This window comes from Marmota marmota, unplaced genomic scaffold (genome assembly GCF_001458135.2).
Source record: "Marmota marmota marmota unplaced genomic scaffold, marMar, whole genome shotgun sequence".
NCBI classification, from domain to species: Eukaryota; Metazoa; Chordata; class Mammalia; order Rodentia; family Sciuridae; genus Marmota; species Marmota marmota.
Window position 1 is genome coordinate 6742921 of NW_026000241.1, and position 17723 is coordinate 6760643.

General features: G+C 53.8%; 1 protein-coding gene across 2 annotated transcripts in view; it reads right to left on the minus strand.

Moving 5' to 3' along the window:
- The window catches only part of Ell (elongation factor for RNA polymerase II), a 58682-nt gene extending 43834 nt beyond the window's left edge, over positions 1–14848 (minus strand). The window contains exon 1 of one of the 2 annotated variants that reach the window (XM_048795474.1): positions 11957–14848. In XM_048795474.1, coding sequence (XP_048651431.1) covers positions 11957–11965 — 9 coding nt within the window. In that variant the 5' untranslated portion in view covers positions 11966–14848. The remainder of the gene's footprint in view (positions 1–11956) is intronic. The other variant, XM_048795473.1, reaches the window with a different exon arrangement.
- Positions 14849–17723: the final 2875 nt, after the last annotated feature.

Genomic DNA, 17723 nt, shown 5'->3' on the forward strand with positions numbered 1-17723 from the left:
CCCCACCGCCTGCTGCCTCACAGAAAGGGCCGCTCTGCCCGGCCCCACCCCTTGCAATCATCACAGCACCCAGGCCCTGGCCTTCTGGGCACATTCTGGATGACTGCTATTGGACACGGGCCTCTGCCTTCAGAGCCTAGGAGCCCCCTCACTTCCCCAGGTCCCTACCCAGAGCCTCCAGGTAGGTACTATCTCAGAACCTGGAGCCCAGGACTTGAAAATCAGAAAAGACAGCAACAGAAGTACTATCAAAGGTCAGCACCCAGTGTGACGAGAGCCAGAGGTGTCCAGGGGAGGGCTAGGCCCGCCCCATAGGTACATCAACCAGTGCCCTGGCTGCTGGGGTGCAAAGAGGAGTTGGTGGCAGCTGCAGGACACCTCGGGTGGGGACGGTGGGCCCCCTGTTCCAGGCTCACTCCAATCTGCATCAGACAGGGCGCAGTGCCCACCTGACTGCCCTGGGTCGTGGCATGAGCCCCACAGCCTGTTTCCCCTCCCTTCAGGACCAGGGGAACCCAGGCCTGCGGGCTCCCAGCTGCCACCAGGGTTGGGAGGAGAGCTACCAGGCTATGGGACAAGACTGGCAGACTGCATGGAGGCAGTGCCACCCACTGAGAGAAGAGGGCTCAGCAGGCAGAGCCAGCCCCTCCCCCGACCTGTAGCCACTTCAAGGGAATCTGCACTGGAGCAAGGAGCGGGAAAGTGGCCCCTGTTGGTCAGACTGTGAGGAAGACTCAGCCGCGGAGAAGCAGCCAGGGCGGGCCCTGCAGGGAGGTCGGCTCAGGGCCTTGTCGGGGATCTTCTGACCTGATGTAGGGTAGCGAGACTCAGGCAGGCAGCTGAGGACAGGGGCCTGTCCTCCACGAGCTGCTACCTGCTGTTTTGGCAGATGTCTGAATGTCACAAAGGACAATGTGGGAAGTTTGGATGGGAGGAGATGGGGGATGGTGTGAAGACCCCAGAGAGTTCAGCTTCTTCCCAGTGTGACAGCAATGAACCTGCCATCTAAAGCCACTATGCTACCCAACTGACTCTTCACGTGACACTCCACTTGGTCCCCACAACCTCCAGAGCAAGTTGAACTACTTGCTCCTTACAGAAGGGGAAACTGAGGCGCAAACAGGGCCATGCAAACAGGCCCCGTGACAGCACTTCCAAGGCAAACGCCAGAGCCACTCTGGAAGTCAGCAGCCACGGGAGAATGTGCTGGTGCTGGTGGGGCTTCACGGGAGCCTTCAAGGTGAGACGGGCCACTGCCTCGGCAGAAAACTTCCCTACATATAGGAGGAGACCAGGCACTGCCTCCCCTTGGCACTGGGCAAGACAGGAGACCCCTCAGAGAGGGGCAAGCAGGAAAGTAAGACAGGAGGAGACAGGCCACATGCCAAGCCCAGAGCATTTCCTCTATTTCCTGTGGGTGACAGCTCATCTTTCAGGGCTTGCAAATAAATGAAACCAGGTCAAGTGCAGGAAACAACGCTTTTAACATTTCTTGGAAGGTACAGTTTAGAAAGAGGTAGAGGGAGGCCATCAGACTGGCAGGGTCTGGCTATATTGCCAAAGCAAATCTGAAAATTTGCGATCCTCCTGACTTGGCCTCCCAAGTCACTGGGATTACAGGGGTGTGCCACCATGCCCAGCAGGAGCTTCTTACAAGACTAAATAACAGCTTCGTGCAATGACACGCACCTGTAATCCCAACAACTCGGGAGGCTGAGGCAAGAGGATCACTAGTTCCAAGCCAGCCTCAGCAACTTAGTGGGCTCCTGTCTTAAAACAAAGTAAAAAGGGCTGGAGAAGGAGCTCAGTGGTAAAGCACCTGCCTGGAGTGAGTGAGGCCCTGGTTTAATTCCCAGTAACACACTCATGCACAATCTCAATAACATGCTCTTACCAGGTGATCCAGTATCACGCTCCTTTGTGTTTACCCAGCAGAGTGATACTTGTGTCCACACAAACCTGCACTCAGAGAGTGACAGCAGCTTTATTAATAATTATCCAAACATGGAAGAAACCAAGAAGTCTTCGAGTAAATAAACAGATAAACTGTGTTATGTAATAATGGAATATTATTTAGCAGCAAAAAGGCATGAGTGCGCTGGTGTGGCTCAGTGGCAGAGCTCTCACCTAGACATGCGAGGCCCTGCTCCCATTCCCAGCCCCGCAAAAAAAGAAAGAAAGAAAGAGAGAAATGAAGAGAGAAAGAAAAAGAGAAAGAAAGAAGTGATGAAGAAATGAGCCACGTGCAGTGGTGTACACCTATAATCCCAGCAACCCGGGAGGCTGAGGCAGGAGGATTGCAAGTTCAAAGCCAGCCTCACCAACTTATGGAGGCTCTAAGCAACTCAGTGAGAACCCATCTCTAATAAAATACAAAAAAGATCCGGGGCTATGGCTCAGTGGTTAAGTACCCTTGGGTTCAATCCCTGGTACTAAACAAACAAACAAATGATCAAGCCATGAAAAGACATGGAAGAACCTTAAGTGTATATTGTTAAGTTAAAGACGCTTGTCTGAAGAGGCTGCCTACTATATAATTTCAACTCTATGAAACCAGACATGAAGTATGGACTCCAGGTGGCAATGACACGTCAACGTAGGATTAGCTGTCACAACAAACGTACCACCCAGGTGGGGGACTTTGATCATGGGGAGACGGTGTAAGTGGGACACCTGCAGTCTTCAGGGTGGTTTGGTCGGGTCTGGTGCCAGGATGGAACCTAGGGTAGCACAGGCCAGGCAGCACTCACCACTCAAACCTTCTGTGAAATCAAAACTGCTCTAAAAATATTAATTCTTCCAAAAGAAAATACTGATAATGTCTCCTACCTTCCTACTCAACAGCATCAGCCAGAGCCAACCAAGATCATTAAAGATCATTTATTTCAGGCTAAAAGTTAGATTTCAGGAATGGTTCGTGATACAGCAGTCAAACCCGGCTCAGCTCCAGACTGACAGCTTCAGCGGATGGCCAGAGGCCTATTTATTTAGGAAAGGAAAACAAAACTGGCTTCTGGTGCTGGGCAGCTGCCCTTCTCCGCAGTCTGGCTGCAAGGACAAAATCCAGTTCCCTTCTGCAATCCTATGGGGGGAAGCAGGACTGACCAGAGCAGAAGATCTAGTCAGGCCCTGCCCAGCAGCCTCCCAGCACTCATTGCCAACCCAGGCTTGTTTAGTACCAGGGATTGAACCCAGGGGCACTTAACCACTGAGCCCCGGCCCCAGCCCTTTTTTGTATTTTATTAGAGATGGGTTCTCGCTGAGTTGCTTAGGGCCTTCATAAGTTGGTGAGGCTGGCTTTGAACTTGCAATCCTCCTGCCTCCCAGGGGTCAGGAGCCAGGGGCCTGGGTTAGGAAGAATGAAACTTGACTCACAGACGTGTGTAGCAATGACAAATTGGAAGGCACTAAAATCCACGTGATCCAGGGCTGGCTCCCTCCTCCATGACACCTGAGCCACCCAAAACCAAGGCCAGGGGTGCAGGGAAGTGACCTGACCTCAGCCTTAAAGCTAAAGCAGTACCTGAAATATCACCTGGGATGTCCTTCCTTGCAGGAGATCCCAGCAGTATAAAAGCCCAACTTCCACCCATCAGCCCAGCAGGGTCAGGGCACTGGAAGACTCAAGATCAGAAAACGGCACACTGAGGCCACTGACAGCTGCTGGAAACTGAAAGCAAAAGTCTGTTTCAGAGCCCAAAAGCTAAGATTAGAAGATTCGGTTCCCATTCAGGATTTGACATTTAAGCTGTGTGGCCTCAGTAATACACCTTACCTCTCTGGGCCTTGCCATAGGGAGCTAGCAACCTAACCTATTAGGCTGCTGAAACAATGTATGTGATAGTACTAAATGGACCCTGCCACACAACAACCTTCACCTCTTCCAGCTCCCACCTCTACTTTTCTGAACACTCCGATAAAGGACTACAATATTCTCTTATTAAAAACACAAAGCAGGGGCTGGGGCTGGGGCTGGGGCTAGGCTGGGGCTGAGTGGTGGAGCACTCGCCTAGCAGGCATGAGGCACCACGTAAATGTAAAATAAAGATAGTGTGTCCCCTAAAACTAAAAAATAAATATTAAACACACATACACACAAAGCAAAGCCCTGACATGAACAAAGGGGCAAAGCTGCAGGGGCCTGCAGACTCCTTGGGTCAGGGAGACAGTCCCTCAACTCACTGTTGGCCTTGGTGACAGATTTGACACTGTATCTGTCAGCTTTCTCATCCACAAAATGGGAACAATCGGTCCTGTCTTTCAGGGGCTAAAGTGGGGACGAAGACCATGCAACCTCATGGCATCCACTCTCGGCCAGAGTATCAGACAGGCCATGGGGGATAAGGTCTGGGAAAAAGGACACAAGAGGCTCTTGGCGACCTTTCTCAAAACATCAAATAATATTCAGCAAGGTGATGGCAGGCCTGTTGTTTAAGTAAAATGTGAGACTGGTGGCCCATTCATTCCACCTTTGCCACATGTGACAGGTATTGCACGTGACAGTATAGCCACGAAGACTCCTGTGCATGTCCTAGTTTACAACTGAACCCCACTGGGTGCACCAAGAGCTCATCATGAGGACACCTCTCCTGGTTCCATTGAATGTCGCTGCACTGACTCCCAGGTCATGGCGTTTGAGATCCTGGGCGCACTGGCGCAGCTTGCATCCTAGCCACTCCGGGGACTCAGGCAGGAGGATCGCTAATATGAGGCCAGCCTAAGCCACTTAGGCCCTTGACTAAAAATAAAAAGAAAGGGGCTGGGGATGCAGCTCAGTGGTAGAGCACCCCTGGTTTCAATCCCTGATGCCAAACCAAAAAGAGGAAGGATCTTGCAAGCTAAGCAGGGAGGACTCAGGCAGCTTCTGTCTAGAGAACGGATTCTGACGATGGAGAAAGGGGAATTAAGGGTCTTTCTTCGAGAAAGCAGCAGTGCGCCAGGGCCAATAGAGTAGTCTCATCCTTGCAGAGGACATCACAGCACAGATGCCCTGGAACTTCTTGGTAAGTTCTTGCTCTGTGCTTGGATGGCAACAGATGATGGCCTTGGGCTCTAACACAACCTATATGCAAAATGATTTGGGGAGCTGTCAGGGGCTGGGTGAACTCTACTATTTTGCCAGTACAAAACCAGCTTTAGCTGGGCGTGGTGATGTACTCTTGTAATCCCAGTAGCTCGGGAGGCTGAGGCAGGAAGATGGCAAGTTCAAGGCCAGCCTCAGCAATTTAGTGAGGCCCTCAGCAACTTAGAGAGACCCTGTCTCTAAATAAAAAATACAAGCTGGATGCAGTGGTGTAAGCCTGTAATCCCAGCAGCTTGGGAGGCTGAAGGAAGAGGATCGTGAGTTCAAAGTCAGCCTCAGCAACTTAGTGAGGCCCTAAGCAACTCAGTGAGTCCCTGTCTCCAAATGAAATATAAAAAGAGGGATTGGAGTTGTGGCTCAGTGGTAGAACACTTGCATAGCACGTGTGAGGCACTGGGTTGGATTTTCAGCACCACATAAAAATAAATAAACAAAATAAAGGAATTATGTCCATCTACAACTAAAAAATATTTTGGAAAAAATATCTATATAAAGGACTAGAGATGTGTCTCAGTGGTTAAGCACCTGAGTTCAACCCACAATACCAAAAAAAAAAAAAAAAAAACACTTTTTAAACATAACTTCAGCTTTCTCACTAATATGTTACCCAGAACTGAAGGAAACTCAAGACCTTCAAAAGTAGCCTAATGACAGTTTGAGTGCTTTGAAAACACCAGCCAGTGTGGTGCACAGATCTTGCTCAGCAAAGGGGACAAGTAGCCAGCTGGTTGCCAGCTTCACACATGTGACTCCACTTGTCAGCAGAGGTCCCACAAGGAGGTGTGGCAACTTCCAGCTGCCAAACTCAGGCCACAACTCTCCACAGGGCAGGGGAATGTTGGCCCATCAGGAACAAGGAAGGGCACACATGGTCCTCACCTCCACGGCACTGTCCTCACCTCCACGCCACCATCCTCACTGGCAGAGCGGGCGGAAGGCAAGCAAACTCTTGAGAGCAAGGCCTAGGTCAACCTGCCCCGGGGGGGAGCCCCACTGCTGGCCAAACCAGCCAACAGGAACAGGAAGGGATGCAGCACCCGCTGCAGAAAGTAACATGGACCGTGACAACACACGAGAAGCCACAAGTAAGACGCAAATCAGAGCAAGGCGGTATCCTACCCAGCACTGCGACAAAACTAAGAAGAATCAGAGACTGTGGTGTACAAGAAGTGGGAAGGTCCTGGGGTGTGCCTGAAGAGGTGGCTTCGAAGGTCTAGACAGTCTGTGGTCAGAGCAAGGTGGACCCTCCAACCTGCCTCCCACTCCAGGGGAGTCCTTCTGGCCCAGCCCAGGTCTTGGAGCACAGGACACTGAGAGGAGGGAGCAGGACCTGGTCCATGGCATAGTCGGCTCAGAGCCAGGCTGATAAGGCCAAGGGCCGCATCCTCCCTTAGGCCGGTGTGGCAGGGCAGGTACAGCATCCTGGGCCAGGGGCCAGTTATTCAGGGGAGCAGGCGCAGATGAAGGACCCATCAGAGCCAGATGGACCAGGGCTCAGCAAAATGTGCACCAGGAGACTAGGAGTCGAATCCCAGGCACTTCCCTGATCCATCTGGCATTCCTGGCTAGGGCCCAAGAGGTGGCACCATATAAACGGGAAAAAGAAGGAGAATGTTGGAGACCCCTGATGCAGGCAAAGGAATCCCCACGCAAATTCTGGACTCCTGCTGCTGGCCTGCTTTCAGCAGCCTCCTGCGGCCCTCTCTCCTCAGGGAGCCGGCCATGCCCTCCAGAAACAGTCTCTTTCAAAGGAAGGCCCTCAGCAGACTCAGCAGGGACAGAAAGGAGCTCCAAGCTGCTTAGCTGGGTCACCAGGTGGCCCTGTGAGGGTGGCACGGGAGAGACAAATCAGAAATCAGGTATCACTAGGCTGCACCATTAGCAACCGAAGTGCTTTCTAGGCTCCAGCAAACCTGGTCGGATGGCTCAGTGGCTGCTCCCAACAGGGCCTCTAGAATTCTGCAAGCATCCCAGAGATTGCGAGACCATGTCCCCCAAAACACTGAGCATCCTGGGAAGTGGTTTGTCACAGGCTGAGGAGGCCCCATTTGAGGCCACTCAGTGTCCTGCCACCACCGCTTGATAGATGTGTTAAGGAGGCACGTGCCTGGTCCAGCAGCCAGGAATGGTCAGGGCTCCCGAGACAGCAGGGTCCCAGGGGACAGACCAGGCCACTCTGGAATGACCAGCCACAGAAACAGCTGTGTGGATGCAGAAAGACTCCCAAGGAGTAGGCCAGCAGTGAGGCAGAGAAGGACGGGGACACCTCAGGTGAGGGGCCAGGCTGAGGTGTGCAGTGGTGCAGGAAGGACCAACAGAAGCAAGGAACGAGCTGGCCTTAATCACTTCTGCCTAGCAGGGACCCCAGCCCCAACACCAGGGGACATCCTAAAACCAGCCAAATTAGGAGCAAACATTTGAAACTGAAAGGTCGAATGTCCCAGACCAAGGTGTCCCAGTACCTCAAACACGGGGCTTTTCCAAATTCCATCCCTGAGGGAAAACAACTGAGGAGATCAAGAGAAAGGAGAGGAGCAGAAACAAGGGAGAAGTGCCCAATGCCACTGTCAACTCACAGATGCCAGGACAGAGAAGCAGAACATGGTGTTAGCGTGGGTTAGTGCTCTGTGGAGAAGGTTGAGGACCTTCCTCCTCCTGCCACTGAGCCAACTTCAGGAAAAGTGTTGGGCCATCCACGCAGAATCCCAGAAGCCTTTCCCGGAGCAGCCCTGAGCCACCTTGGCCAGGTTTGCTGAGCCCAGAAAGAGCTTCATTGCTAAGGGTGCAGGCCAGTGATCCAGCAGACGGCCCGAAGCTGCCACCTGCAGCACACCCTCCAGGGCGGGCACAGGGGGCCAGGTGCATCCCAGAACCCCACAACGCCAGGGACCTATGGAGGGGGATCCCTGAGGACCACCCAGCTCTAAGGCAGAGTCACACTATAAGGCTCCCTGGCCCTGCCGAGCAGCCCACCATCACCTGCTTTATAAGGTAGCACTTTTTTATGGTTTTATTTGATTAAAGAAAAAAGGGGGGGCTGGGGATGTGGCTCAAGCGGTAGCGCGCTCGCCTGGCATGTGTGTGTCCCGGGTTCGATCCTCAGCACCACATACAAACAAAGATGTTGTGTCCGCGGAAAACTAAAAAATAAATATTAAAAAAAAATTTAAGGGGCTGGGGATGTGGCTCAAGCGGTAGCACGCTCGCCTGGCATGCGTGTGGCCCGGGTTCGATCCTCAGCACCACATACAAACAAAGATGTTGTGTCCGCCGAAAACTAAAATAAATAAATAAATATTTAAAAAAAAAAAAAAATTTAAAAAAAGGAACCTAGTTGAAAAAGAAAAGTGTTCTGGGCTGGGGACACACTCAGTGGCAGAGTGCTTGCCTAGCATGTGTGGGGCCATGATACATCCCCAACAGAGGGAAAGGAGAGAGCAGAGCAGAGCAGAGAAGAAGCTACAAGGCTGCAGAGGGCCACGCTGGCACCCAGTTCAGGAAAGCCACCATGAACACTCAGGGTCTGGAGAGGGCATGGCCACCTCAGGCCCTGAGCAGCTGCTGCGCAAGGCAGCGCCGGAGGTGCCTCTGTGGGGCTCTGTGAGGGAGTGCCACCACCGTGGGGTGAAGCCACTTAACCCACATGAGAAGAGGTAGCGGAGTTCTGCCAGCTTTATTTTTGGAAAAGGCATCTGGCAGAGCAGGAGAACTGCGGAGGGAGCGACCCCGACACGTGCGAGTGCGAAGAGCCTGGGGGAGGCGGCGCGGCCAGGGCTCCAGGCAGGAGCTGGCAGCTACTGGGAATCTCAGGCAGGACGCAGCCCCGGAGGCAACGGGAGGATGGAACACTCTGTCCAGAGCGGGAGGACAGGGAACCACACAGGACCCTCCCCCTCCACACAGCCCACTGCAGGATTAGACGAATGTCTAACAGCCTTCACTGAGCAGGCAGGTGCGCAGAGCCAAGGCCACTGATCCCGAGTGACCCAATCCCAGGTGACCCAAGTGACAAGGAGACATCTGAACCAGGATGGGAAGGGACTGGAGAGGGAGGCCTAAGAAAGGGAGGAGGTGCCCTCTGGCCGGCTTCCCCACTCACTCTGAACTGTTGCTCTGGCGTGTCTCTGGCCACTGGCACCCGTGGGCAGGGACAGGCCTCCTGGGCACTGGCTTTCCCCAACAACCGCCAGGGCCAGGAACTCCAATCTTTCTTCAGACCCTGGCAAATGTCCCTTCTACCAGGGAGTCTTCCTGTCATGCAGGCTGCTCTAGAGCCTGTGGGACTGTCACTCTCCACCTAGGACCCCCACTGCCCAGCAAGGCACCAGGACCAGGTTAGCAGGTGTCCTACGTGGGGGCTTGGCCAGCATTCTGGCCAAAATGGAGAGCATGTGCTCTGGCCAGATGCCAGGTCTGACCTGACCCTGCAAGTCACCATCCTGCAGACTCACTTCCCTCCCACCCACTGCTCCGATCCCACGTTTAGAGAGGCCTCGTCTCTCGTGGACAGTGTGGGCAGGCTCTGGGCAGTCACAGTGGCAACGGTTGACCCAGTGATCACACCCTCACAGACACACTTCACTCAACCTCGATGGCCTGCTTGGCTACTTGTGCCCAAGGGACAACCGAAGAGACAGGGCAGGCGCCAGGAGGGGTGAGGCTGAGGAGGAGGAGAGGAGCCTTCCAGGTGGCGCAGGGGAGCTGCAGAGCCACCCACCCAGGAATGACTTGGCTGATGTGCTGCAGCCACTCCTATTCTGGTTTTTGCCACGCAATTTTGTAACTCAAGTTCACCAAAATCTGAACGCACATCCTGAGCAAAACAGTCCCCTGGCTGCGTTTCCCCCAAGCCGTCTGCCAACTTGGCCTTCCTCCTGGGCTCTGAGCTCACACTGCGCTGCCCACCTGATCTCTGTCACGTTCGCCTCTGCCTGGAGAGGGTGGGGAGGGAGCCAGAGTCTGGTCTTTAAAGTGGTAACACCTGTCTGTCATTGGTCATCTTTCAGGCCTGAGGAGAGGCTGACACTGCCCACAGGACAAATCATGGGGTCAACAAGTCACCACAAAACACAGCCTGTGAAGCCTCCAGGCTGCAGCCTCGCTACAGCCCCGTGGAGACCACCCCCTTAGGCTGTTGTGAGGAATGCCTGCTCTGTGTCACCCTCCATAGGGACCTGTCTCAGACAAGTCCAGGTGACAGGCCCGGAGGTCCACATAAGTCCTGCAGCTCTGAGTATCCAGCAGTTGGCTAGCCTGGGGTCTGTGACTCCCACCTGCAAGAGACCCCTCGGTGCCCAGCTCCAACAGTGGAGCTCCTTTGGAGCAACTTGTGCCTCAACTCTTCCGGGACACCAGAGCTGTGAAGGGACAGGTCAAGCAACTGGACGTCTGCACCCCCAGGCTCACAGCTGAACCCCAGTGGGCAACCTCTTGATGCTCAGGGGCCAGAGGGCAGCAAATGTTGGGACATCTGGGAACTGAAGCCACCACCGGCCCTTCCTGCCACTCCACCGTGTGCCTTCCTCTCCACCTGCCTTCACTGACCCGGCAGCACCTGTGACCCTACCAGCAAGGCTGTGTCAGAGGAGTGAGGAAGTTTCTGCTAGGCCTTCCTAACCAAAGCCATTTTAAAGATGCAGGGGCCAGTCCCACCCTTCCTGGGCCAGGCTGTGCCTGTGGCTTCATGGGCAGCAGAAAGGCAGGTGTGCCCGGAGGAGCCAGGAACACAGGAGCACGTGGGGCCACACCCCCACCTGCCTGCCATTCTAGGCCGAGCTTTTATTTCTCACTGTTCAACTGTCCTCAATAAAGCAGGCTCCTCGCCACTAACAGGTACAAGAAAGCAGGGATGTGGGCAGAAGCAGCCCAGCCGAGCTGTCTGTGCCCGGACACGGTGGAGCAGGAAAGGGGAGCCTCATGTGCCAGATGCCCTGTAAGCCACTTTGGAGTGCAGCTCCCTAAACCCACAAACATGCCACGGAGGAGGAGAAAGGAGGCCTTGCAGCCAAAGGGGTAGGACTCAAGACCTGACCACACCACCAGGCCACAGGCACTGGCCCACAATGACTCCACACTGCAGGAGGGGGAACTGAGGCCCAGAGGGTGGCACTACTACACAGGTGGTCACTGCCACCCTGTGCCCAGCCTCCATGTGTTTTAACATCAGCAAGGAGAATGAGGCAGCCTGTCCCTTTTCCCAGCCCTTAGCTGTCATCAGGACACCAGCTCCACCACTTGGAAGCTTTCTGCCTGGCCTCCCTCTGAGCCCTGGGTGCCCATGTGGCCACAGGATGATGGGCAGCCTCTGCCAGCATGTGCCCAGGCTGCTGCCCCCAATTCCCAGACCGTGCTGCAGTAAATCCGCCTGGTCTGCAGACTGGCTCAGGACCAGTCCCGGTGTGGTCAACATGGTACTGGCCCTGCTGGCACTGCCCTAGGCCTGAGCCCTGTTTTCCACATCCTCTGGTGACCTGCCTGTGACACCCTCAGGTTCTCCCACTCACTGGATCCCTCCACCCCAATGCAAACACCTGGGCATGAGGCCCTGCTGAGGAACAGCTGTGCCCACAGCGCATGGTTACCTGCTCCTGAACACCTCAACCCAGAACTGCACCACAGTTTGCGGCCAGCTCTCAGGCCACTCCTGTCACTCCAAAGTGGCCAGACTTCAATTAACCCACATGTGAGAGAGCAGGAAGAGGAAAGGCAAAAGGCAGGGGCACTCTGAGGCTCCCAGGACAAGCTGCCATCAGTGGTGGGACTCTGGGCCTAGACCCTGCCGGTCACCCCACCCAGGGGAAGGAAGACACTCCACGCCTTTGCCTTTGTGGGGCTGCATGGACCCACTTCTGCTCCAGGGCTGGTGAACTTTACCTTGCACATGTGAGCTCTGGCAGGCGCTGCTCAGCGGGGAATCCACGGCCTCCTAAGCTCAGAGATGCTATGACAGGAGGGTAGCGCAGAGAGAGCTGGGGCCACACCTCATCAATCCTCTCAGGACAGACACCTCAGCAGAATCCTCCTTGACACAGCTTACTTCCGGTTTATGAAAAGCTGACCCCAGGATGGAGCCATTCATAGATCACAGGGTGGGCTGTGTGGCCCTACATGAAGGACCTCACCAGTGAGACCCCGTGCACAGGAAAGGGATCCAACATGCCTCATTCTGGCCCCAGAGAAGACTAGGGATGAGCTGGACACAGGCCGCCAGCACTGGTTGTCCCCTCCCACTCGCCAGATGCACTGCGAGCTGAGCACATTTCCCTGGAACAAGCAGACATCGGTGAGCGTCCAACTCCAAAAATAGTGCCACCAGGAAAGGAAGGAACACACTCTTCTAGCTGAGACCTGCCCCTGCCCTCAGACATCTCCCCGCAAGGCCCCTGCCTGGCCTGTGCAGCTCAGCTGCCACACCCTTTCTGAAAGGAGAGACGACATCAGAAGAGAAGAGCAAAACCAGGCCGCTCCTGCTGACAGAACGCAGAAACCACACGCTGCCCCTCGCCAGGGAGACCAACCCAGGAAGCCCTTCTCGGGGACTTTCGGGCCTCTGGTATCTTACATGGAATCTGATCTACAGAGAGCACTTGCCCCAAGCTGAGAAAGCTCTGGAAGGCTCCCCAAGACCACCCTAAGTCCAGGGTGAGGTATCCATGGCGGACGGACACCAGCCCCACAGAGACACCGCCCCCCCCTGTTCTGACCACAGAGCAGAGGCCGAAGGAACAAGAGACTGTGGTCAGGGCCCAACAAGAAGCAGTTACGGGCCCCACGACCCACTCCAAGGCAAAGACATGGAACCTACATCCCCAGGAGTGGAGGGGACCAGGACACCAAGGCTTCCTCTAAGCTGCAGCTGATCCCAACTCCACAAGGGTCATGCACATTGGCCCTTCCCATCCAGGCTGTGCATGACTGGGCTTTGTTTTCAGTTCCAAAGGTCACAAACAAAAAAGGCCAGTCCCACTGGAAGCTATGCCAGGCTCTTTGCTGAAGCTGAGAAAAGCTCCTGGAAAGCCATGGGAGTGGCACTCAGGGTGGGAAGCATTTTGAGTCTTCAGGAGATCCAGGTGGGGGTTGGCAGCCAGGAGGGTTGTGGGTCCCAGAGCAGACACCCTTGGACTCCAGGACTAACCTCATCTTTTATTTTGTTTTTTGCAGGATACAGACTGAAACAGGGGTACTCTACCACTGAGCTACATTGCTAGCCTTTTTTCTTTTGAGAAGGGTCTCGCTAAGTTGCTGAGGTGGGCCTTGAACTTGTATTTCTCCTCTCAGCCTTCAAAGTAGCTGGGATTACAGGAGTGCGCCACCACACCTAGCCTTTCTTCATCTTTGCCAACCACAGGACCATGGCTAGTCATCACCTAGACTTCCTGCTGATAAAATGAAGGGGCCAGAACAAAGGGACCCAAAGTTTCAGTCTGGCCCTGGACAACAGCAAGGCCTCCCAGGGGTGTGGTCTCAGCACAGGGGCTAACACTCCAGACCAACAGCCAATTGTCTGAGCAACTTCTGGTTCAGGCTTTATGGGGCTGTTCCAACTGAGCAGCTGTGTCCCAATAAAACTTTATTTACAAAGACAGATGGTGGGCTTGACTGGGCCCTTGCCCTAGGCACTACAGCTGACACTGGAAAAGCTAAAGTAACAGTCCGCATTGTCAGTGCCTGAAGCCAGCCCTGCTCGGCCTGCTGGGCAAGCTATGTCTGAACTCCTTGCTCAGAAATGACAGAAGCCCCTTCAACTCTACCACTAAGCCACGGGAATATGCAAGTGGGAGACGCAGTCCTGGTCCTGGGAACGAAATTTTGGAGAGGACAAGAGCAGGAGGCACCTCTTGGGCTCCTTACCCTCAGTGGCTCTGTCTGGAGACACACCTGCCACTCAGGCTGCCCTGATGCTACAGTTATCATCGTCTCACTCTGGGACCCTGAAATCACTCCCTCTGGATGAGGGGAGGGGAGCCCCCACAACAGGTCCACAGCAGAAAGCTGGATCTCTCCTAAAGGTTTAAAAAAAAAAAAAGCGGGGAAACCTCCCCATCCACACTGGCCAGTAAAGGAGACCATCCTGAGCCCTCTGGGTCCCAGAAGACAACACCCCCACCAGGAAGGGCAGTGTGAATGGGTGGCTGCCCCCACCTGTCAGCCAAGAGGCCCCCCTCAGATCTGCCTAGCCTGGACTGAGGCGCTGACCCCATGTTTCCAAGGGGAGTGCAGGTCACATGGTGGCTGACATATACACACACTTGTGCACAAGCACTCACCTCCCCTGATTAGAGGCCCCGCTCCTCCCAGCAGTCAGTAGGTGGCTTCTGCCCACAGGATCCCAGGAAACCTCACTGCTTCTGCTCTCTCCCACCCACCTTCACCACCGCAGGGTCAGGCCAAGGGCAGGAGCAGGGGCAAAGGCCAGCCTGCCCAGTACCCCCCAGTGGGCAGCACCTGACCTTTGAGGTGTCCAGATTGCTTCCTGCCAGGAAGAAAGCCCATCTTCCACAAGTGTTATCTTTTTTTTCTTTTTAAATATACTTTTTAGTTGTAGGTGGACACAATATCTTTATTTTATTTTTTATGTGGTGCAGAGGATCAAACCCAGTGCCTCACACGTGCTAGGCAAGTGCTCTACCACTCAGCCACAAGCCCAGCCCCGACAAGTGTTCTCTTTTTCCCCTACAGTACTGGGATGGAACCCAGGACCTGTACACGCCAGGCAAGTGCTCCACCACTGAGCCACACCCTGGTCATCTTAACAGTTATCTTTTTCCATCTTTTTTTCAGGGGTGGGGAGCAGTTACTGGGGATTGAGCCCAGGGGCATTTTATCACTGGGCTACATTCTAGCTCTTATTTATTTATTCATTTATTTTGAGACAGGGTCTCACCAAGTTTCTCAGAACCTCACTAGGTTGCTGAGGCTGGTCTCAAACTTTGATCCTTCTGCCTCAGACTCCCAAATTGCTATGATTCCAGGCATGGGCTACCATGCCCAGCACAACAGTTATCTTTGTGTGAGTGTGGTACTGGGGATGTAATACTGGGGACTGACCTTGACCACTGAGCTACATCACCAACCCTTTCCATTTTTTATTTTGAGATAGGGTCTCACTAAGTTGGTGAGGCTGACCTCAAACTTGAAATCCTTCTGCCTCAGCCTCCTAAGTAGCTGGGATTTATAGGCATGTGCCACTGTGCCCAGCACAAGAGTTATCTTTCAATTTCACTTGGGACACAAAGAACTAAACTCATAAAAGCAGATTTTGCTCCCAAAAGAGCTGTGGCCTTAGGACCTGCAAGGTGGGCCCTGCCCCTTCCTGAAATCTTTAGGACCTTTGGCTGGTTGGGTGTCCCACCCTGCCAGACTCAAGAGATAGCAGGGGGCTGTGAATAACTGGGGTGCCCAACCAAGGGCCAAGGCTAAGTTACCCTTCTCCCCTCCCCACAGGTTCTCCAGGACACCCAAGGTACATCTTAACCTTCTCTATTCAAACACACTTGCATCCTGGTACTGGGCTCCACATGCTGTCCTTACAGAAGTAGGACACTGTCACTGTCTTCTCCACTTCTCTTCGCATCCACTCCAGAGTCAATAAAGGGCCCTCCATGCCCCTGCTTCTCAGTTGGTTCCAGGTGACTTTCCTTAACACTCTCCTTCAGACGTGACCTGAAGTCAGCCAAGCTCACCTCCAGCATGGACACCAGCATCCCATCCGATGGTAGCTGTGGTCAGGGTCTTTGTCACCTGCAACCAGACTGTCAGTAGGAGTTGAAGCCAGTCTCACTCACCCCAGCATGTGACTCCCAGCATCCTTCAAGGGAAATGCCTCCTTATGATGACTCTTTTCGTAAGTATTTAGAAGAGTCACAGGGCCAGCAAGAGCAGTGACTTGGGGAAGAACACACTCAAGGAAGGGACCACCCAGCTGAGCCCTGATCACTCCATGTGAAGAGAGCAGGATTAACCCAGGGCTTTCATCACCAGCAGCACCTTAGTTTCTCAAAAGCTCCAAGGCAGGCTAAGCTGCTCCAGGCAGCCTGCGACAGAAATGCCTAAAGCCCACTGGGAAGCAGTGACAAGAGAGCTGTCACTAAGGCCCTCCCCTGGTCTTCCTTGAACCTGATGAGTACATTACTCACCCACCTGCAAGGCTGACTCAGGGTGACCTAGGCAAACCCTCCATCCAGCCAAAGACCTTGGCGACGCTGTCCAGTGCACCCACAGTCCAGAACTGCCTCTGGGCTAGTCAACACCAGTGCAATCGGGAAACATGGTGTCCAACTGCTCCTCAGCAAAAGATGCAATCCAAGACCCAGACTGGCCACATCTGTTCAAACCCACCTTCAAACTGCACATATGAGGACACCTGGAGGAACTCAGGACGTCCACACTCTGGAACAAAGGCAGCAGCTCAGAAAGACCGGCTCACCACAACCTCACTACACACAGCTTCCACCTCAACAGCAACGACACATCCGTCACGGACACATCAGGGCTCTCTGATCCTCGGCAACCACTCCAGAGCTGCCATCGGCATGTCTTTCAGCCCTGCAGGAACCCTGCATCTCTCACTGAAAACCCCAGATCAAACATCCCAACAAAGCCGACTAGGTCAAGACCTTCTACCACATAGCCAGCATAAGCCAACATCAGAAATGTCCACCTCCTCCAACCAGACACAGGCGACTTCCCAATTGTCTCCCACATTTGAACCCTTACCCAGTCCCCAGGTACCATCCCAGCTAAGGCCCTCAGAGCCTCTATCCACAGCCTCCTCCAGCCTCCCTGCCTCCCACCTGGCCCTTCCTGACCACACAGCCATCCCCACCAGAGCCAGAACACATCCTGGAAGCAAATGCACAGCAATCACAGCCTCCCAACTCCACCCAGCGATGAGCGGTCATGCCAGGCCTCTGCCTGCGCCAGCCTCCCCAGGGGAGCCCCGGCCACAATTTAGTGCGTCTGTGCACCTCCACCTCAGGAAATAGAGCAGCCTGTCCCAGCATCCAGAATGACCAGGACATAAAAATGATCTACGAATAGTGACCTCTTAGGATCCAAACCGTGTGGAAGACATAGCCATTGAAAAGTAAAATTTAGGGAGCTGGGGCTATAGCTCAGTGTAGAGTGCCTGCCTTGCATGTGTGAGGCCCTGGGTTCGATCCTCAGCACCACATAAAAATAAATAAATAAATATAAAGATATTGTGTCCATCTACAACTTAAAAATATATTTTAAAAAAAAGTAAAATTTGACCCAGGTGCAGTAGTGCATGCTTATAAATCCAGCAACTCAGGAAGCTGAGGCAGGAGGATCACAAGTTTGAGCCAGTCTCAGAAACTTAGTGAGGCCCTAACCAACTTAGCGAGACCCTGTATTAAAATAAAAAATAAAAAGGGCTGCAGATGTAGCTCCGTGGCAGAGTGCCCCTGGGTTCAATCTCCAGTACCAAAAATAAATAAAAAATAAAGTTTAGGGTGCTGGGGCTATAGCTCAATGGTAGAGCACTTGCCAAACGCATGAAGCCCTGGATTCAGTTTCCAGCACCATAAAAGACAAAAAACAAAGTTTGAGCAGGGCACAGTAGCACACGCCTGTGGTCCCAGATACTTGGGAAGCTGAGGTAGAAAGATCGTCTGAGCCC